This window comes from Centroberyx affinis, unplaced genomic scaffold, assembly GCF_046629955.1.
Source record: "Centroberyx affinis isolate AG114_WGS23_722 - 3 ecotype Tasmania unplaced genomic scaffold, CSIRO-AGI_Caff_v1 ptg001749l_1, whole genome shotgun sequence".
NCBI classification, from domain to species: domain Eukaryota; kingdom Metazoa; phylum Chordata; class Actinopteri; order Beryciformes; family Berycidae; genus Centroberyx; species Centroberyx affinis.
In genome coordinates this window covers 1-16,023 of record NW_027280151.1, presented here as the reverse complement: position 1 = coordinate 16,023, position 16,023 = coordinate 1, and the positions used below count along the sequence as shown (strand labels likewise).

The window sequence follows — 16,023 nt, the reverse complement described above, 5'->3', positions numbered from 1 at the left end:
CCTTCCTGATTTATTTATTTATTTATGGTTTATTTGATAGGGACAAATACAATATACATAGACAAACTGAGAACAGCTATCCGATGCAAGTATCATAGTGTATATAGCGGATGCTAATTTGCAACACAAGTCCCTAGAAAGGCTTTTGTGAGAATAAGAGATTAAACCAGTGAGGTAAAAAGAAGGTAAACCGAGTACAGCAAGATACAATAGAGCACAAGGTAAAAAAAAAAAAAAAAAAAGGTAAACTGAGTACAACAAGATACCATAAAACACACATTTAGTAGTAACATAACTACAGAAAACTAGACATGAGTACAAGTTTGTTGCTGAATTAACCAGGATTTGGTAACTCTCTTAAAAGTGGTGTGTGATATAGAGGTGTATCCCCTTTTACACAATCCATGTCTCAGGCTAAATCCTTCCTTATCCTCTCTCTTCCCAATCATCCACATCTCTTCCTTTGTGACTGAAGTGGATTTAATGGGTAAAATCAATAATAAGGGATCTTAACTTTCACCTGGATTCACCTGCTCAGTCTACTTCATGGAAAGAGCAGCTGATGCTAATATTTTGCACAGAGTCCATACATGCAATTATACGGATACATGGATTTAACATTAAATAGATGAATTTGAAGCAAAAGAGTAGACAATTATTTGTTTGTTGTTGGTTTTCACTCACATTGATGACTATAAACATACACACGTAAACACCTGCATGCATATATTCATACATATAAAAACATGTACATAAACTTTCATGTGTTTTGAGAAGATCTTGCTTGTCAGTGAGTCTAAAATGCTCATGAAGGATCTTGAGGCAGAGTCAATAAGGAGCCGTCTATGCAGCTGCTATTGGTATTCCTCATCTACATTGTTGTATGTTGCTTTCCTGCAGCTTTTTATCAGGAGATTTTTTTCATTTCAGTGGGACCGTCTGGTTAAGTAAAGGTTAAATCGAACGGATAAATGAAATTTTTCTGTACGTGCCCGCAGGCAAGGAGGCCATGCTGACCCAGAAAGACTACGAGACGGCCTCTCTGTCGGAGGTCAAGGCGTTGCTACGGAAACACGAGGCCTTTGAGAGCGACCTGGCGGCCCATCAGGACCGAGTGGAGCAGATCGCCGCTATCGCACAGGAGCTCAAGTAAGGATGGAGGGAGGAGGGGAGGAGTGGGAACAAACGGTGGAAGAAATAATAATACTTGTGGTAGTAGTAGTAGTAGCAGCAGCAGTAGTAGTAGTCATAATGATGTTAATAATAATGACAGTAAACTTCATTTGTATGGCGTAAGTGTTTTGCTGATAGTGGATTAGCAATTGAAAACATTGATTTAAAAAAATAAAATAAAAGAGTATACTAGAGAGAGAAGTTCTGTCTCAGGTATAAACTCTGGCCTTTTCTTTCGTGTGTGTGTGTGTGTGTGTGTGTGTGTGTGTGTGTGTGTGTGTGTGTGTGTGTGTGTGTGTGTGTGTGTGTGTGTGTGTGTGTGTGTGTGTGTGTGTGTGTGTGTGTGTGTGTGTGTGTGTGTGTGTGTGTTCCACAGTGAGCTGGACTACTACGACTCTCCCAGTGTCAACGCTCGCTGTCAGAAGATCTGTGACCAGTGGGACGCCCTGGGCTCCCTCACCCAGAGCCGCAGGGAGTCACTGGAGGTACGGCTCCGGTTTTTTTTTTGTTTTTATTTTTTATTTTGAGACTGAAAGACTATGGCTCACTCTCCTTAACAGTGGTTTTCCATCTGTTAACGAGCAAAATCTGGGAATATCTGCTGATATCTTGATCAAACCTGGGGGGAATGAAGCACCTCATTACTGTGTCGCAACATTTTTACAATTACTCTGATTAGCCCGGGGGGCGGAGCTACATTGTTTGTTTGTTTGTTTGTCCATCTGTCAGGCTCGATATCTCAAGCTCCACTGATTGAATTTTGATGAAATTTGGGGAAATGATGCACCTCATTACTGTGTTGCAACATGTTCAGAATTACACTGATTGGCCTAAGCAGAGCACTGCAATTAAAGGGCAATTAAATACAACACAACAACATGTTTACTGTTGCCTTGTGAATCTCAGAAGCTCTTCCACAATGTCAAACCATCCTAAATATCTTCTATCACCCTAAGCATCTTTTTTTTTATTTTTTTAAACCTCTTCTTTCTGTCCATTCATGTCGCATACAGACAGAAAATGTGAAATGTAAAAAGCGTTGCACAGAGAGAGGAAATGTTGGGATACAGATTGGGACCAAGCCAATATATCTGAACATCGATATTATCCGCCAACATTTGCCTTTCATAGATTTATTGAGATTGGCAAATGTTCCAGCTCATAATATGTAAAAAGACATGTAGTTTTTTGCCAAAGGCCTTGTGTGAATATGACATTATGAAAAAGATTATGCCAAACAGTTTGCCGATTTGTCTTTTTCTGTGTTCAAGAGATCTATAATTGATATCAAATATAAACATCCACACACACATTTTTACTTTTTTTTGTAATGCTATAAAGTGCCCGTTGATAAATCCAGATACACCACTTTCTCCCTGTTCCCCTGCCAACAGAGGACAGAGAAGCAGCTGGAGTCGATAGATGAGCTGTACCTGGAGTACGCCAAGAGGGCGGCGCCCTTCAACAACTGGATGGAGGGAGCTATGGAGGACCTGCAGGACATGTTCATCGTCCACAACATCGAGGAGATCCAGGTACCGGGAAACTGACCCAGGGCGTCTAGAGAGAAGGAACACACTGCAAGTTATGTTTGGTCCAGATACACAGAACGCATGGAAGAAATCAAACTATATAAAAGAGAAGGATAGGGACACATTCTGTCAGTCCAATATGTTGAGGAGATCCAGGCACCAAAAACCCAAATCAAACTAGAGAAGAGAAGAGGAGATCATGTTTGAAGTATACAATATTGAGTGGCTCTAAGTTAAACGGTAGCACTTTACAATAAGGGTGCATTAATTAAGGGTTAGTTAATGCTTATTAAACATTAACTAACCCTTAATTAATGTACCCTTATTGTAAAGTGTTACCTGTTAAACTAAACAAATCAACATTTATTTCTACAAACAAGAAGGCCAAGGTAGAGAAAAGAGACTAGAATGGACAAATGATAGACAAATGGTCAAATGATCTGAATGGAGTTGGACTTCATTCCTTAACATTATTGTCAAAAGTAAAACCAAACATGTCACTGTATACCTAACACCTCCCCCACCCCCCCCTCCCCACCCAGGGTCTGATCACAGCCCATGAGCAGTTCAAGTCCACCCTGCCGGACGCCAACAAGGAGCGGGAGGCCATCCAGGCCATCCAGGCCGAGGTGCAGAAGATCGCCCAGTACAACGGCATCAAGCTGAGCGGAACCAACCCCTACACCACCATCACACCCGAGAGCATCGACAGCAAGTGGGACCAGGTAAGGCTATATGCTTCCAAGTATTAGAGGGGGTTTTGTTTTTGGTTTCTGTTTTCCTCTGTTACCTCCCTGAACTCGTGTTTACATTCTGTTTCACATATTTAGCCCATTTCTCCCTCAGTTTTCTTGTTTTTGGTCTGGTCAGTCTGAAATGCCGCCACTGGGTGCATTTCATCACTTGAAAGCACCTCTATTGATAGTTTTCCAACTCTGTCTCCACCTGGTGGTTTCATTGTGTAGGTGCAGCTTTAACTTTCTATTACAATCCTACTATAAAATTAGGAAAACTCTGACCGTCTGTCTGTATGTCTGCATCCATTTTGCTCCTCAATGGGTTGGCCAGTCAATCTGAAACTGCACATGGGCATTGAGCATTGGCATAGGCAGGGACTGACTAAGCTGATTTTTCCATTTTCCCAAATTTACACTGTTTATGCACATTTTTGGCAAGTCTGCGCAGAGTTGTGGCGCGGCCATCTCCGGGTATGGACTAGTAGTGAATTATTATACTGATGTGTGTGTGTGTGTGTGTGTGTGTGTGTGTGTGTGCAGGCGCAGCAGCTGGTGCCGCAGCGTGACCAGGCCCTGCAGGAGGAGCTGTCCAAGCAGCAGTCCAACGACCATCTGAGACGCAAGTTCGCCACCCAGGCCAACATCGTCGGGCCCTGGATACAGACCAAGATGGAGGTAAAGGACGGGCCCTCGCAGTGCTGATGATGATGATCTGTTGGGCTGAAGAAGCTGTTCATCTGTGATCAGCTGCAGTTTGTCAGGACAACATCATAAAACAAAGAGGTCACATAGGGAAGAGAGTCAACAGGAATTGGGAGTTAGAATTAACATAGCCTTGGGAATGGGAATGCTTTTATCCATGCATGTAGTGCAGAAGGGTAAAGTGTGTGTTGGGGTTCCAGATATGTAAATTTCTTATTTCCCTCCCATCCACTTGATGCATATTTATGAGCTGCACGTTTTGGACCAGACAGAGGAATCATAGTCCTTGTCACCCTGTACGCTCACCGCCTCACTCATGAATATTCATTAGAATATACCAGTAGACGAAGGGGACTGATTATCATACAGTGCAGACGCACCTTGAGTACCTGCAGCCAGAGGAGCCTCAAGTCGGAAATCTGACTCCTTGCCATCTTGGCCCTGGATTCAGGCCAAAACGGGGCAAATACACTTGGAGCAAAAAAACAAATTGTGGCATTTTAATATTGAATTCAGAAACACTCTGTTGCACATGAGCAGTTTTTGGAGCTGTGCAGGTGCAACTCATCACTGCCCACTGACACTGACTCGCCCTTGGCCTTTTTTGACCCACAAACCCTCTGCTCCTCAGCACCATGTGGCCGCTGACATTTAATATGCACAACTCAAACGGCAGAATGGGGCCGTCTCGACTATGGGCTGAGGTCAAGCATGTTAGCACCAGACAGAACTAAAGCAAGTAAAATAATTGTGGCCTACAAAGTTCTGTCTTCTAAGACTGATTGATTGATTTTGATTTATTTAAGTGTCATGAACCATTTAAGTGCCCAGCCACCACAGGCTTACAAGACACTACAATACATCACATTACATCACATAGATACATCCAACATGGGGACCCATGCAATCAACAAACCAAGTTTTGTATCCATGTGATTACAATATTTACACATACTTAAGGGTGTGGAATAGTTAGATTTTTCTCTAGAAGTTTAACCAAAATAAAGACTTCTTCTTTGAAATGTCATTTTTTTACAAATTACCTTCACAAGACCAGAAAACAACAGAATTTTTCTCTTGCATGTTTTCAAAAAAAAAAGAAATCCTCAGGTCACTATACCTTGTACAGTAAAAACAAAATGAGATTCATCCTCAATAACAGCCAAATGAGTTCTAAGATTTAGCTCTGTGCTGCATGTGTTCTACTTCCTACACCACGCAATCTGTTTTTTTATGTGTACATCTGCATATGCTGTCCTTTGGAGGTTTGACAGGATACTCGTTCCGTGTGTGTGTGTGTGTGTGTGTGTGTGTGTGTGTGTTCCCAGGAAATTGGCAGGATATCCATTGAGATGAACGGCACTCTGGAGGACCAGCTGACCAACCTGCGGGAGTACGAGCAGAGCATCATCGACTACAAGCCCAACATCGACCAGCTGGAGGGAGACCACCAGCTCATCCAGGAGGCGCTCATCTTCGACAACAAATACACCGCCTACACCATGGAGGTAACACACACACACACACACACACACACACACACACACACCTTAAACCTGAAAGAATACATCACACCCATCATTCATTAGTCTTGCTTTTACATGTTTTTTTGTTGAATTATGCTTGCCTTTTTGTGATGTTTTATTTAATTCAATTTACAATTTACTTCTGTTCACTATTATTATTGTAAGCTCTGTGTTTGTAAAATGACTTATAAAATAAAATTAAAAAATGACATAGTTTTGGAAGTACAGTAAAGTTCATATAGAGAACGGACAACTTCTGCACACTCAGATCCATGCATTTGTCATTTTGATTGCTAATCTTTGCTCTGGGAGACTTTTTGTAGGACAGACATGGGTGATGAAAAGCTTAGTGATAAAAATGAACATTGCATGGACCAAAGTGTGCAGAAGTTGTCTCTTTAAGCTCTGTTTGAGAGAAGTGCTGCACAAATAAAGATTTCTTTGGCATCATACTGATGGAAGTGATCCTTTTTCAGTCAGGATGCTTCATTTCACCACTTTGGAAGATACTCTGTAACATTTATTCCCTCTCCCACCTCTCCTTTTTCTCTCTACCATTCCCTCCCTCCCTTCCTTCCTTCCTCCTTCCTCCCTCTCTCTCATCTCCTCCCTCTCTCGTCTCCTCCCTCCCTCTCTCTTGTCTCTTCCCTCCCTTCCCCTCTCTTCTCTCCTCCCTTCCTCCCTCTCATCTCTTCCCTCCACGCCTCTCTCTCATCTCTTCTCTCTCCCTCTCTCTCGTCTCCTCCCTCCCTCCCTCTTTTCTCTTCCCTCCCTCCCTCCCTCCCTCTCTCTTGTCTCCTCCCTCCCTCCCTTTCTCTCTTGTCTCCTCCCTCCGTCCCTCTCTCTCGTCTCCTCCCTCTCTGGTCTCTTCCCTCCCTCTCTCTCTCTCTCTCTCTCTCTCTCTCTCTCTCTCTCTCCCTCTCCCTCTCTCTCTCTCGTCTCTTCCCTCCCTCTCTCTCCCTCTCTCCCTCTCCCTCTCTCTCTCTCGTCTCTTCCCTCCCTCCAGCACCTCCGTGTGGGCTGGGAGCAGCTGCTGACCACCATCGCCAGAACCATCAACGAGATCGAGAACCAGATCCTGACGCGTGACGCCAAGGGCATCAGCCAGGAGCAGCTGCACGAGTACCGCGCCTCCTTCAACCACTTCGACAAGGTCAGGGGCCGGGGCCGGGGCCCGAGCCGAGCCGCTGGCAGGCCGGCAGCTTACTGTGGGAGGAGTCAGTGTTGGGGCAGGGAGCCGGAGCCGGCCTTTGTTTTAACACGGTTTTACTTGGACTTCTGTGAAGATCCTAGATCAAAGTCTGCTCTTTTGGCTCATATACATGTTTTGATGTGAATCCAGCTCATTAAAACATGCAGACCAATACATACAAATAGGGATGTAGCAAAGTGTAAAAATCTTTATGATCTGAATTCATATTATACATCAAACTGGTGGTTTGTTGCCTCAGGAGGTTTTAGTTTTCACTGCATCACTGCATCATACCAAGACATACACACTTACCCATAGAGACCGATGGATACTAAGTACACAAATGTATATACATACACACATACAGATACATATCAATACATGTGTACGTTCCAGTACATACAGATAAATACATACATGTCAGTACCTACCAGTAAATATATAGATACATACCAATAAATGCATAAATACAGTACATACCAATACATATCAATACATGCCAATACATACCAATAAATACATTGATACATGCCAACACATACCAACACATACCATTACATACCACAATACATAGATACATGCCAATATGTACCACTAAATACACTGATACATGCCAATACATACCAATAATTACAGAGATACAGTACATACCAATACATATTAATACATGCCAATACATACCAATGAATACATAGATACATGCCAATATGTACCAACACATACAGACATACCAACCAATTCATCCACACATAGCATACAGACATACACATACAACTATAGCAGTAATAAAAGACCGTCTTTAGCTCCCTACCCCAATACTTGTGTTTTTCAGGTCATATCCTCTAAAAGTCTTTTTATATTAGATCACAGAAAGAGTCAAATTCAGATAACACTGCAAGAGATCTGGGTCTCTTTCAATGTTCAGTTTCTCCATAAGTCTGACCTGAAGTGAACAACCTATAACTGTTTGAATTTACTTTCTTTTTTACTTTATCATTTTGTAATGTAATGTGTGGCTCAAGCCTCTGGCAGATGTTGAGGTGTAATGTGAGTGTGTGACGTGTTCAGACCTCAGGACAGGCTGACAGAGGAGCCAGGCGTGTGAGTATCACCTCTGCTAGAGCACACAGGACAGGACAGCACTGAGGTGTTTTTATGGGAATGGGACAACACAAACCTGTGAAGACAGATTGTGAGAGGGATTATGTCTGGGTGTTAGATGTGAGAGAGCATATTGAGGTGAACACTGGTTTCTGGGTTTTTTTATGGCAGCTGAGAGCACAATGAGAGGGGGAAGGATTTGGGTGTAACACCACCTTATCAAGGTCTGTAGATTACAAGGTTGAGTCATGATGAAGTAAACAACCCATGGAGAGAAACTACAGACCTATTAGAGAGCCCACAGGCCCTGAAAAAGACTTAAAATGTCTAATGCAGTTAAATGCAGCATTTTAAGTCTTAAATGTAGTTTTAGAGGTTTTAAATATGTTTTAAAGACGTTTCCTTCGTGTGTTTTGGTTTTTCCAGTGAGAAATCAGCCCAGTCATGCAGACTTGTATTCTGATAGGTCTTGTGTTTCATTCTTAACGAAGAGGATCAGGGCCACACATGTGAAAGATTTAAGAGAATAAAGTCCGAATTTAAACTCAATTCTGAGCATAAAGTCAGAATCTCAGAACTGAATTTAAATTCTGACTTAATCTGACTTCATTCTCAGAATTCTGAGCTTAATCTCAGAACTCAAATCAATTTTTCACACGTGGCCCTAATCCTTTTACACACATTCTAACTGGTTTTAAAAGGTCTTTAAAGGAATAGTTCACCCAAAAACGAAAATTCTGTCATCGTCTCCTCTCCCTCATGCCAAATGAAACACAGGTGAAATGTGTTAGTCCATATAACACACAGGGAGGTTGCAGCACAACTTGGTAGCAGCCTTCTCCAAAACAACTGAAGTCAATGGGGACCTGTTCTTTAGAGCTCCAAAACAAAAACAGCCAAACAATCACACTGTGAATAGAAAGACCTATACACCATTATTTGTTGCAAATCAATCAGCTGTAGTTAAGATTTGCACTAAATGATGGTGTAAATATACTGTAGGTCTTTTTGGAACTCTGAAGAACTGGTCCCCACTGACTTCAGTTGTTTTGGAGAAGGCTGCTATGGAGTTGTGCTGCAGCCTCCCTGTGTGTTATATGGACAAACTTCACCTGTGTTTCAACTGGCATGAGGGGGAGGAGATGATGACAGACTTTTCATTTTTGGGTGAACTATTCCTTTAATGTGACATGATGAAACTTGAGGACAGTCGGTCTACAGAACCAGTGTGTCTGATTTGGTACAAAAAGAATCCTTAGTCCCCAGCGTGTGTTTCCGGTCCAGACCTGATAATCTGTAGACCTCGCACCTTAAAGGGAAGAGGACGTCACTCCCATCATCCCCCCGCCCCGCACCGCTGTGTGTAGCTGTCACTGCCTCACCTCCCTGTCGCTGCATGCTGCTGTTTGACTCGTCTGGTCAGAATCACAGTAGTCCGTCACATCGGCACCCGGTCCTGTGAAAGATGTCATGTTGAACACGTCTGTGTGTCTGGTCAGACGGGACGTCCTGCTTTCATTTATATCACATTAACACTAGAAAGGCCAAGCCGGCTGTCAGTTTACCGCTGTTTTTAATTTTAGAATGGAAATAGCTCTGATTTCAAAATGTCCCTCCATAACTTTTCATACAGCGATTTTTGTTTTACTTTCCATTGTTGTTAGATTTTTAAAATCACACAAGGAAAGAGTTATTGTATTTATCCCCATTCAGTTGACAATAAGTTTTCAGTGTAAATGGCAACATATTAAGAGGTTCATCCCAAAATACTGCATATCCATTTTGATAAATATGTTAACAGAAACTCTTGAAGAAACAGGTGAAGCCATCTTTTATAGGTGTTATCATTAATGGGCTTAAGGTAGCCAACAACTTAATAATGGTAATATCTAAGCTTTACTTTAATATAATTTATCATTTTTAAGGGCGTTTGTCACTTTAATTTGGAATGTAACTCTTCACGTTAATATTGAATGAATAATTTACCATGTTGCTATTAATAAATCTTTAGCACATGTGGAAAGTAGCCCAAGACGTGTGTCTCAGACCAGACACATGATGTGTTGGAACAACATCCTTCAGAGGAGCACAGGATCTTCACGGGTCGATCATGAGTGTCTGTTGACTTGTGTGTGTTGGCATTGTCTAAACATCCATGTCTGTCTGTCTGTACCTGTCTGTCTGTCTGCCGATCTGTCTGTCCTCCATGTCTCCATCTCCTCCCTGCATGCCGTGGGTCGCATGGTCTCCATCCACCACCATCCCTGTGTTGTGATTGGTTCATCCTCCTCCTCTGTCATTGGGCGGTCGGCCGACCTCAGGACCACAGCGGGGCTCTGATGGCCGAGGAGTTCAAGGCCTGTTTGATCAGTCTGGGCTACGATGTGGAGAACGACAAGCAGGTAGGAGGACAGGACCGAACCGAACCGAACCGGACTGGGTCTGAGTCTGTCCGCAGGAGAGCTGAGCCTGGATCGCTGCCGGTCTCTTTCACCCAGACCAGTTTCTCAAAACGTTTCATCTGGATCAGAATTATACAGATTTTTACTAATTCCCGGTTTATGCAATCCAGGATCTGACTGATCTTGCTGAATTTGAGTCTGTTTTTCAAAACAATTATCAGATCAAAATGACATAAACCAGTTATTTACAGTCTTACAATGGACTTCTGTCTGTTGGACAGATAATGTTACAACATGTTGTTAGGCCAAAAAAACATGAGTGAACTAGTTGGAAAAGTATAAAAGACTGTGTATGTTACTTTTATTCATTTATCTGCACAAGTAAACAGTGTATAAGAACTTAAAGACAAAATTCAGGGTCTCATTGGCAAAAATAAATCAAAACCTACAGTTTGCTATGAGACGTTTTGTTCAATTACTAAAATGCAAACATTAAATACTATTGTTAATCTATCTTCAAGATCCATAGACTGTATTTTCCCCACACCAGTTAGATGCAGTGTTTTGGTGATGAATAAAGTCCAGCACGTCTCTAAATCCACCTTGACTACAGCTGGATCAAGATTTACCTGATTTTTGATCAAATCCTATCCTAATGTCTGGTTTTGAGTTTTGAAAAACACAGAAACATGTCAAACAAAATAGCCTGATTAAAGGTAAAATTGGATTACCAAATCTACCAAATCCCCATCTGTATGATCAGAATCTCATTTATGATGTTTTGAAAAAATGTTAATATTTAATCTGATCCGGTTACTGAAATCCTGTCAGAAAGGTTTTGAAAAACTGGACTGAACAGAATTATCCAGTTTGCCAAATAACTGTGGAAAAAAAAAAGAGATATTCATTGATGTTTTGAATATATTCTCAACACCACTGAACATCACAAAGTTACTTCATGACAGAGGAATGTGGGATTTTTCCGGACACACAGCTGCCATTGATCTCTAATGGGATGTTTGTGTGTTCTGGATCACGTCCCTGGTGTTTTCTAGAGTTACTTGGCAAAACTGAGTAATCCGTCCAGCCTGTTGGGATCCGTCCCTGAAGGCAAACCGGTCGGCGATCCATCAGCGATCCATGATCCGAGGTGATCAGCTGGATCAGCAGCAGGGCCGGACAGGACAGGACAGAGACAGATAGATCAGCTGTCTGTTACCAGAGGACAGAGAGATGCTGTGTCCCTGTCTGTCCACTAGGGGGCTCTGTGGTGCTTTAGCTCGACTAGGATCCCCCCCTCACTCTCCTCTCTCCTCTCCAGCTCCACCCCTCCTCTTGTCTGCTGGGGGTTTCACTTTGCTCTGACACTCTCTCTCTGTTAACTGGTTTTTGCTTTTTATCTGTTTTTTTTCCCCACCTCCCCCCCAAACATGACTCACTTTGTCCATACCTTCACGTTTTTATCCCATTTCTACACCCTTCCCCACGCCAAACTTTTCTTGGTTTCTCTGTCTGCTCCCGTCTTTCTCACCATCTATATTTCTCTTATTTCCCCTCAACACTTCTGTTCTCATCCTTTCCCATTCTCTCTTCTATTTTCATCCTCTCCTTCTTCCTCCTCATCTGCCTCCTCTCCTTCTCTCTGACTCCATCCTCCCTCCCTCGCTCCCTCCCTCCCTCCCTGTCCTCCGCTGTGTCCTCGGTGGCCCACAGAAGCGCTCGGGACAGATGGCCTCAGAAGATTTCCGGGCTCTGCTCATTTCTACAGGAAACAGCCTGGTACTGCTGCTGGCTCTCGCTCTGACAGGGCGTCTGCAGGTCCCTCCTCCTCCTCCTCCTCTCAGTTCAACTGAGTTTTCCAAATTCAAGGCCTTAAATAAAGTTTAACTTTACCTTGAGGTAGGGCTGGGCAATATATCAATATTATATCGATATCGTAATATGAGACTAGATATCGTCTTAGATTTTGGATATCGTAATATCGTGATATGGCATAAGTGTCTTTTCCTGGTTTTAAAGGCTGCATTACAGTAAAGTGATGTCATTTTCTGAACTTACCAGACTGTTCTAGCTGTTCTATTATTTGCCTTTACCCACTTAGTCATTACATCCACATTACTGATGATTATTTATCAAAAATCTCATTGTGTAAATATTTTGTGAAAGCACCAATAGTCATCCCTACAATATTGTCGCAATATCGATATCGAGGTATTTGGTCAAAAATATTGTGATATTTGATTTTGTCCATATCGCCCAGCCCTACTTACAACTGAACATTTAGCCCACTTCTTAGAAAATACCAAGATATATATCGTGTATCGCCATTCAGCCTAAAAATACAGAGATATGATTTTTGGTCCATATCGCCCAGCCCTACCTTCAGGTGTTGAACACACCTTCAGAGGTCTTAAATGCTATTTTTTCTCCAGTGAGAAATCAACCCATTCATGCATTTATACAACCATTACTTTGATAAGACCTACTGCTCATTTCACTTTTCACATTTATTTTTGTGGTGGAAAGCGACTGAAATCGTGTTCCAACTGACATTTAAAAGGTCTTAAAAAGTCTTGAATCTGATTGGCTGAAACCTGCAGACACCCTGCTCTCTCTCTCTCTGTCTTCCCTCCCTCTCTTTCTCTCTCTGTTGCTGCTCACCTCACTTTGTCTCCATCCTGTATCTCCTTTTGTACTCACTGCACTTCCGCCCTAACGCCTAACACCCACCCATAGGACCCTTAACCTTTTTTAATAAAGGAAGCTGTTATTAGTCAGATGTATCATTTCCAGTTATTTTGAACTAATTGTTCTCAGTGTCTCATCTGTCTGTGTGATGTTATTCCCATTGGTATTAACTATTGATCATTTTACGTCTGTGTATGCATGTATGTGAGTGTGAAAAAAAAAAATATTGGGACCACCTTCTTCTTAATATTGAACTAAATCTTCATCTCCATCTGCTTTATGACTGAAGTGGATCTAATAGATGAAATGAATGAGGGATCAAAGCTTCCACCTGCTCACTCATGTGTCATTGTGGTCCCGATGTTTTGCACACTAAATGTATCCGTCACATCCCTTTCCTGTGTCCTTGTGTCTCTGTGTGTGTCTGTTGCGTTGTTGTGTTCTGGGTTAACCATGTGGTTTCCCGGTTGCCAGGGCGACGCCGAGTTCGGCCGCATCATGGGCATAGTGGACCCCAACAACAGCGGGGCGGTCACCTTCCAGGCCTTCATCGACTTCATGTCCAGGGAGACGACCGACACGGACACCGCCGACCAGGTCATCGCCTCCTTCAAGATCCTGGCTGGGGATAAGGTGAGTGTGTGTGTGTGTGTGTGTGTGTGTGTGTGTGTTTTGTTGTGCAGAAGTCATGGACAGAATCACAGGATCAGAGTTTAAAGGCCCCATTTTTACAGGATAAGAGTTATATTCTTATAATGCTTTGCAGATGTAGTTTTATTGAATGAATTTGAAGGTTCAGTCCGCAAAGGCAGAACAGCCACAATAAATACTGGACTCTGATTGGCTGACAGAAGCAGCTCCTCTAATTCATTCAAATGAGGTAAACCCGCTGAGTGGAGGCTTTCCAGTTCACATGCTGCAAACTGGCCATGATTGGACGGATTTCAGTCGTTCTTTAGGGAGGGGAGCCAATCAGGAGCAAGTCCAGTTGTGATGTGTTTCCTGGAGTTAGTTTGAAACCATCTGTAAAAAAAGGATGGATTTTTGAAAATGTAATAACCACTCAAACAAAATCAAATTTTAACAGTGCCCTCAATAAATAGCTTTGGTCATGTGTATTTAAACTGAAGAAAATATTCTGTAGAGACACTGTGGAGCGTGTCATACTTCGAAAGCCACGCTCAGATCAGGAGGAAATCTTTTCAGATACGGACAGCCTGACAAGTTTTTTTCCTGTTTTCAAGTAGACAAGTCTGTCAAAGAATTATTTCGGCACACTGCCTCCAACAGAGAGGGAAATGTACATTGAAAAATTGAACTTAATTGGCCTCCATCAATGTCCTTTTTCATTACTCCAATAAAGCTGGATAAATGATCCCACACAGTGACCTGAAGTGAAATACTTTGACATTTACCACTACTTAATTTAATCACCAGGTAAGATAATAAATTGACCTTGAATCATTTTACTTAATATTTAAAAATCTGAAATCCAGCTATGCTTTTCAGACTATAAGTTTGAGCGACGCTGACGTGACATTGGTTGTTAAAGTGGATTGTTGTTAACTATCTTATGTTAGCTAACAAGTCAGTGAGATTTCTCATTGCTTTTGCACCCTGGACTGACAGTCAATACAGAGCAAACTATCCTGAGACACATGAACACAACTCATCTGTTGTATAGAGAGGAATTGGCTCAGTAATGTTAGCTTGGCAGCAGCCTAATGTTAGGACAGCATGGCAGCTTTTAAACACATTTTCACATTCAGGTTTTAGGCATGTTTAATTTGGGCAATAATGACAATGACGTGCATTCAGTCACACAAAGTGAATGGAGAGCCCTGCAGGGATTTCCCCCACGATGGGCGTGGCCTATTTTATGCACTGTCTCTATGATTGGGCCCCTTTAAGATTTAAACATGAATATGGAATATTCCCTAACCCAAAGATTACCTGGAGCACTAAAACACCTTGTTCAGAAATCCAGTTTGGACGCCCCTCTCTCTCTCTTCAGCTATTCATTGCACAAGTTCATATTTCGATTTTCTTTTCCGATGAATCTGTGACACTGACCCGTCCTCTGCTCTTCCCGCCAGAACTTCATCACAGCGGAGGAGCTGCGGAGGGAGCTCCCCCCCGACCAGGCCGAGTACTGCATCGCCCGCATGGCGCCGTACGCCGGGCCCGACGCCGCGCCCGGCGCCCTCGACTACATGTCCTTCTCCACCGCCCTCTACGGAGAGAGCGACCTGTAGAAGAAGAAGACGAGGAGGAGGAGGAGGAGGAGGAGGAGGAGGGCTGGAGGGAGGAGAGGAAGAGGGGAGGGAGGTGGAGAGGTCTGCTGCGTAGAGGAGGCGCCGAGCGAGCAGCGTTTTGAGGAACAAGCGGTTGAGTGGGAGGCGTGCGGGGGGAGGGGGGGGGAAGGGTAGCGTCTCTGTGATTGGCTGTGTGTGTGTAGGAGTGGGAGGGGCTTCCCGCTCGGCTCGTTCGGCCGCGAGGTGCCCCTGCGTGTGCCGGTTTAGAAATCATCCTGAAAAAATTTTTTTTTTTTGGAGACTCTTTGAGCTTTTTGTTGATTGAACTCTAGTTAGGTTTTCTAGCTCTGTTTTCTCTCTTAAACAGATCAGCAGTAATCGGCGTTAATTTGTTGTAAAGGTAAACGAACGGGCATATCCAGGGGCAGCTGTGGGACGGGGGGGGGGGGGAGGTTGCTCTGTAGTGCGGGTCCTTAGCTTCACCCTCTCTGCCTTTTGGGGGATCGGATAGAGGGAGGGGAGGGTTCGGGGGCACAAGCTAATCTGATACTTATGCTAATTTTTTTGTTTATTTTATTATTTTTTTCCTTCTTGCCAGGGGGGGCGGGGCGGGAGGGGCGGAGTTAGATTTGACGTGTCGACTGGCGAGGTTTGTGTATTAGAACCCAGAGAGATATATGATGCGGGGTCAGGGGTCGGGGAGGGGGGGAGGGGG

The 16,023-nt window shown here is 43.2% G+C and overlaps 1 protein-coding gene across 2 annotated transcripts in view; it reads left to right on the top strand.

Moving 5' to 3' along the window:
- Nucleotides 1–15,335, top strand: part of LOC139652055 (alpha-actinin-4) — a 35,301-nt gene extending 19,966 nt beyond the window's left edge. The window contains exons 12-21 of one of the 2 annotated variants that reach the window (XM_071528994.1): nucleotides 999–1,149; nucleotides 1,550–1,658; nucleotides 2,568–2,708; nucleotides 3,248–3,430; nucleotides 3,983–4,117; nucleotides 5,473–5,652; nucleotides 6,677–6,823; nucleotides 12,079–12,144; nucleotides 13,528–13,686; nucleotides 15,150–15,335. In XM_071528994.1, the coding sequence (XP_071385095.1) occupies nucleotides 999–1,149; nucleotides 1,550–1,658; nucleotides 2,568–2,708; nucleotides 3,248–3,430; nucleotides 3,983–4,117; nucleotides 5,473–5,652; nucleotides 6,677–6,823; nucleotides 12,079–12,144; nucleotides 13,528–13,686; nucleotides 15,150–15,308 (1,430 nt within the window). In that variant the 3' untranslated portion in view covers nucleotides 15,309–15,335. Of the gene's footprint in view, nucleotides 1–998; nucleotides 1,150–1,549; nucleotides 1,659–2,567; nucleotides 2,709–3,247; nucleotides 3,431–3,982; nucleotides 4,118–5,472; nucleotides 5,653–6,676; nucleotides 6,824–10,284; nucleotides 10,366–12,078; nucleotides 12,145–13,527; nucleotides 13,687–15,149 lie in introns of both variants that reach the window. The other variant, XM_071528993.1, reaches the window with a different exon arrangement.
- The last annotated feature ends 688 nt before the right edge of the window (nucleotides 15,336–16,023 follow it).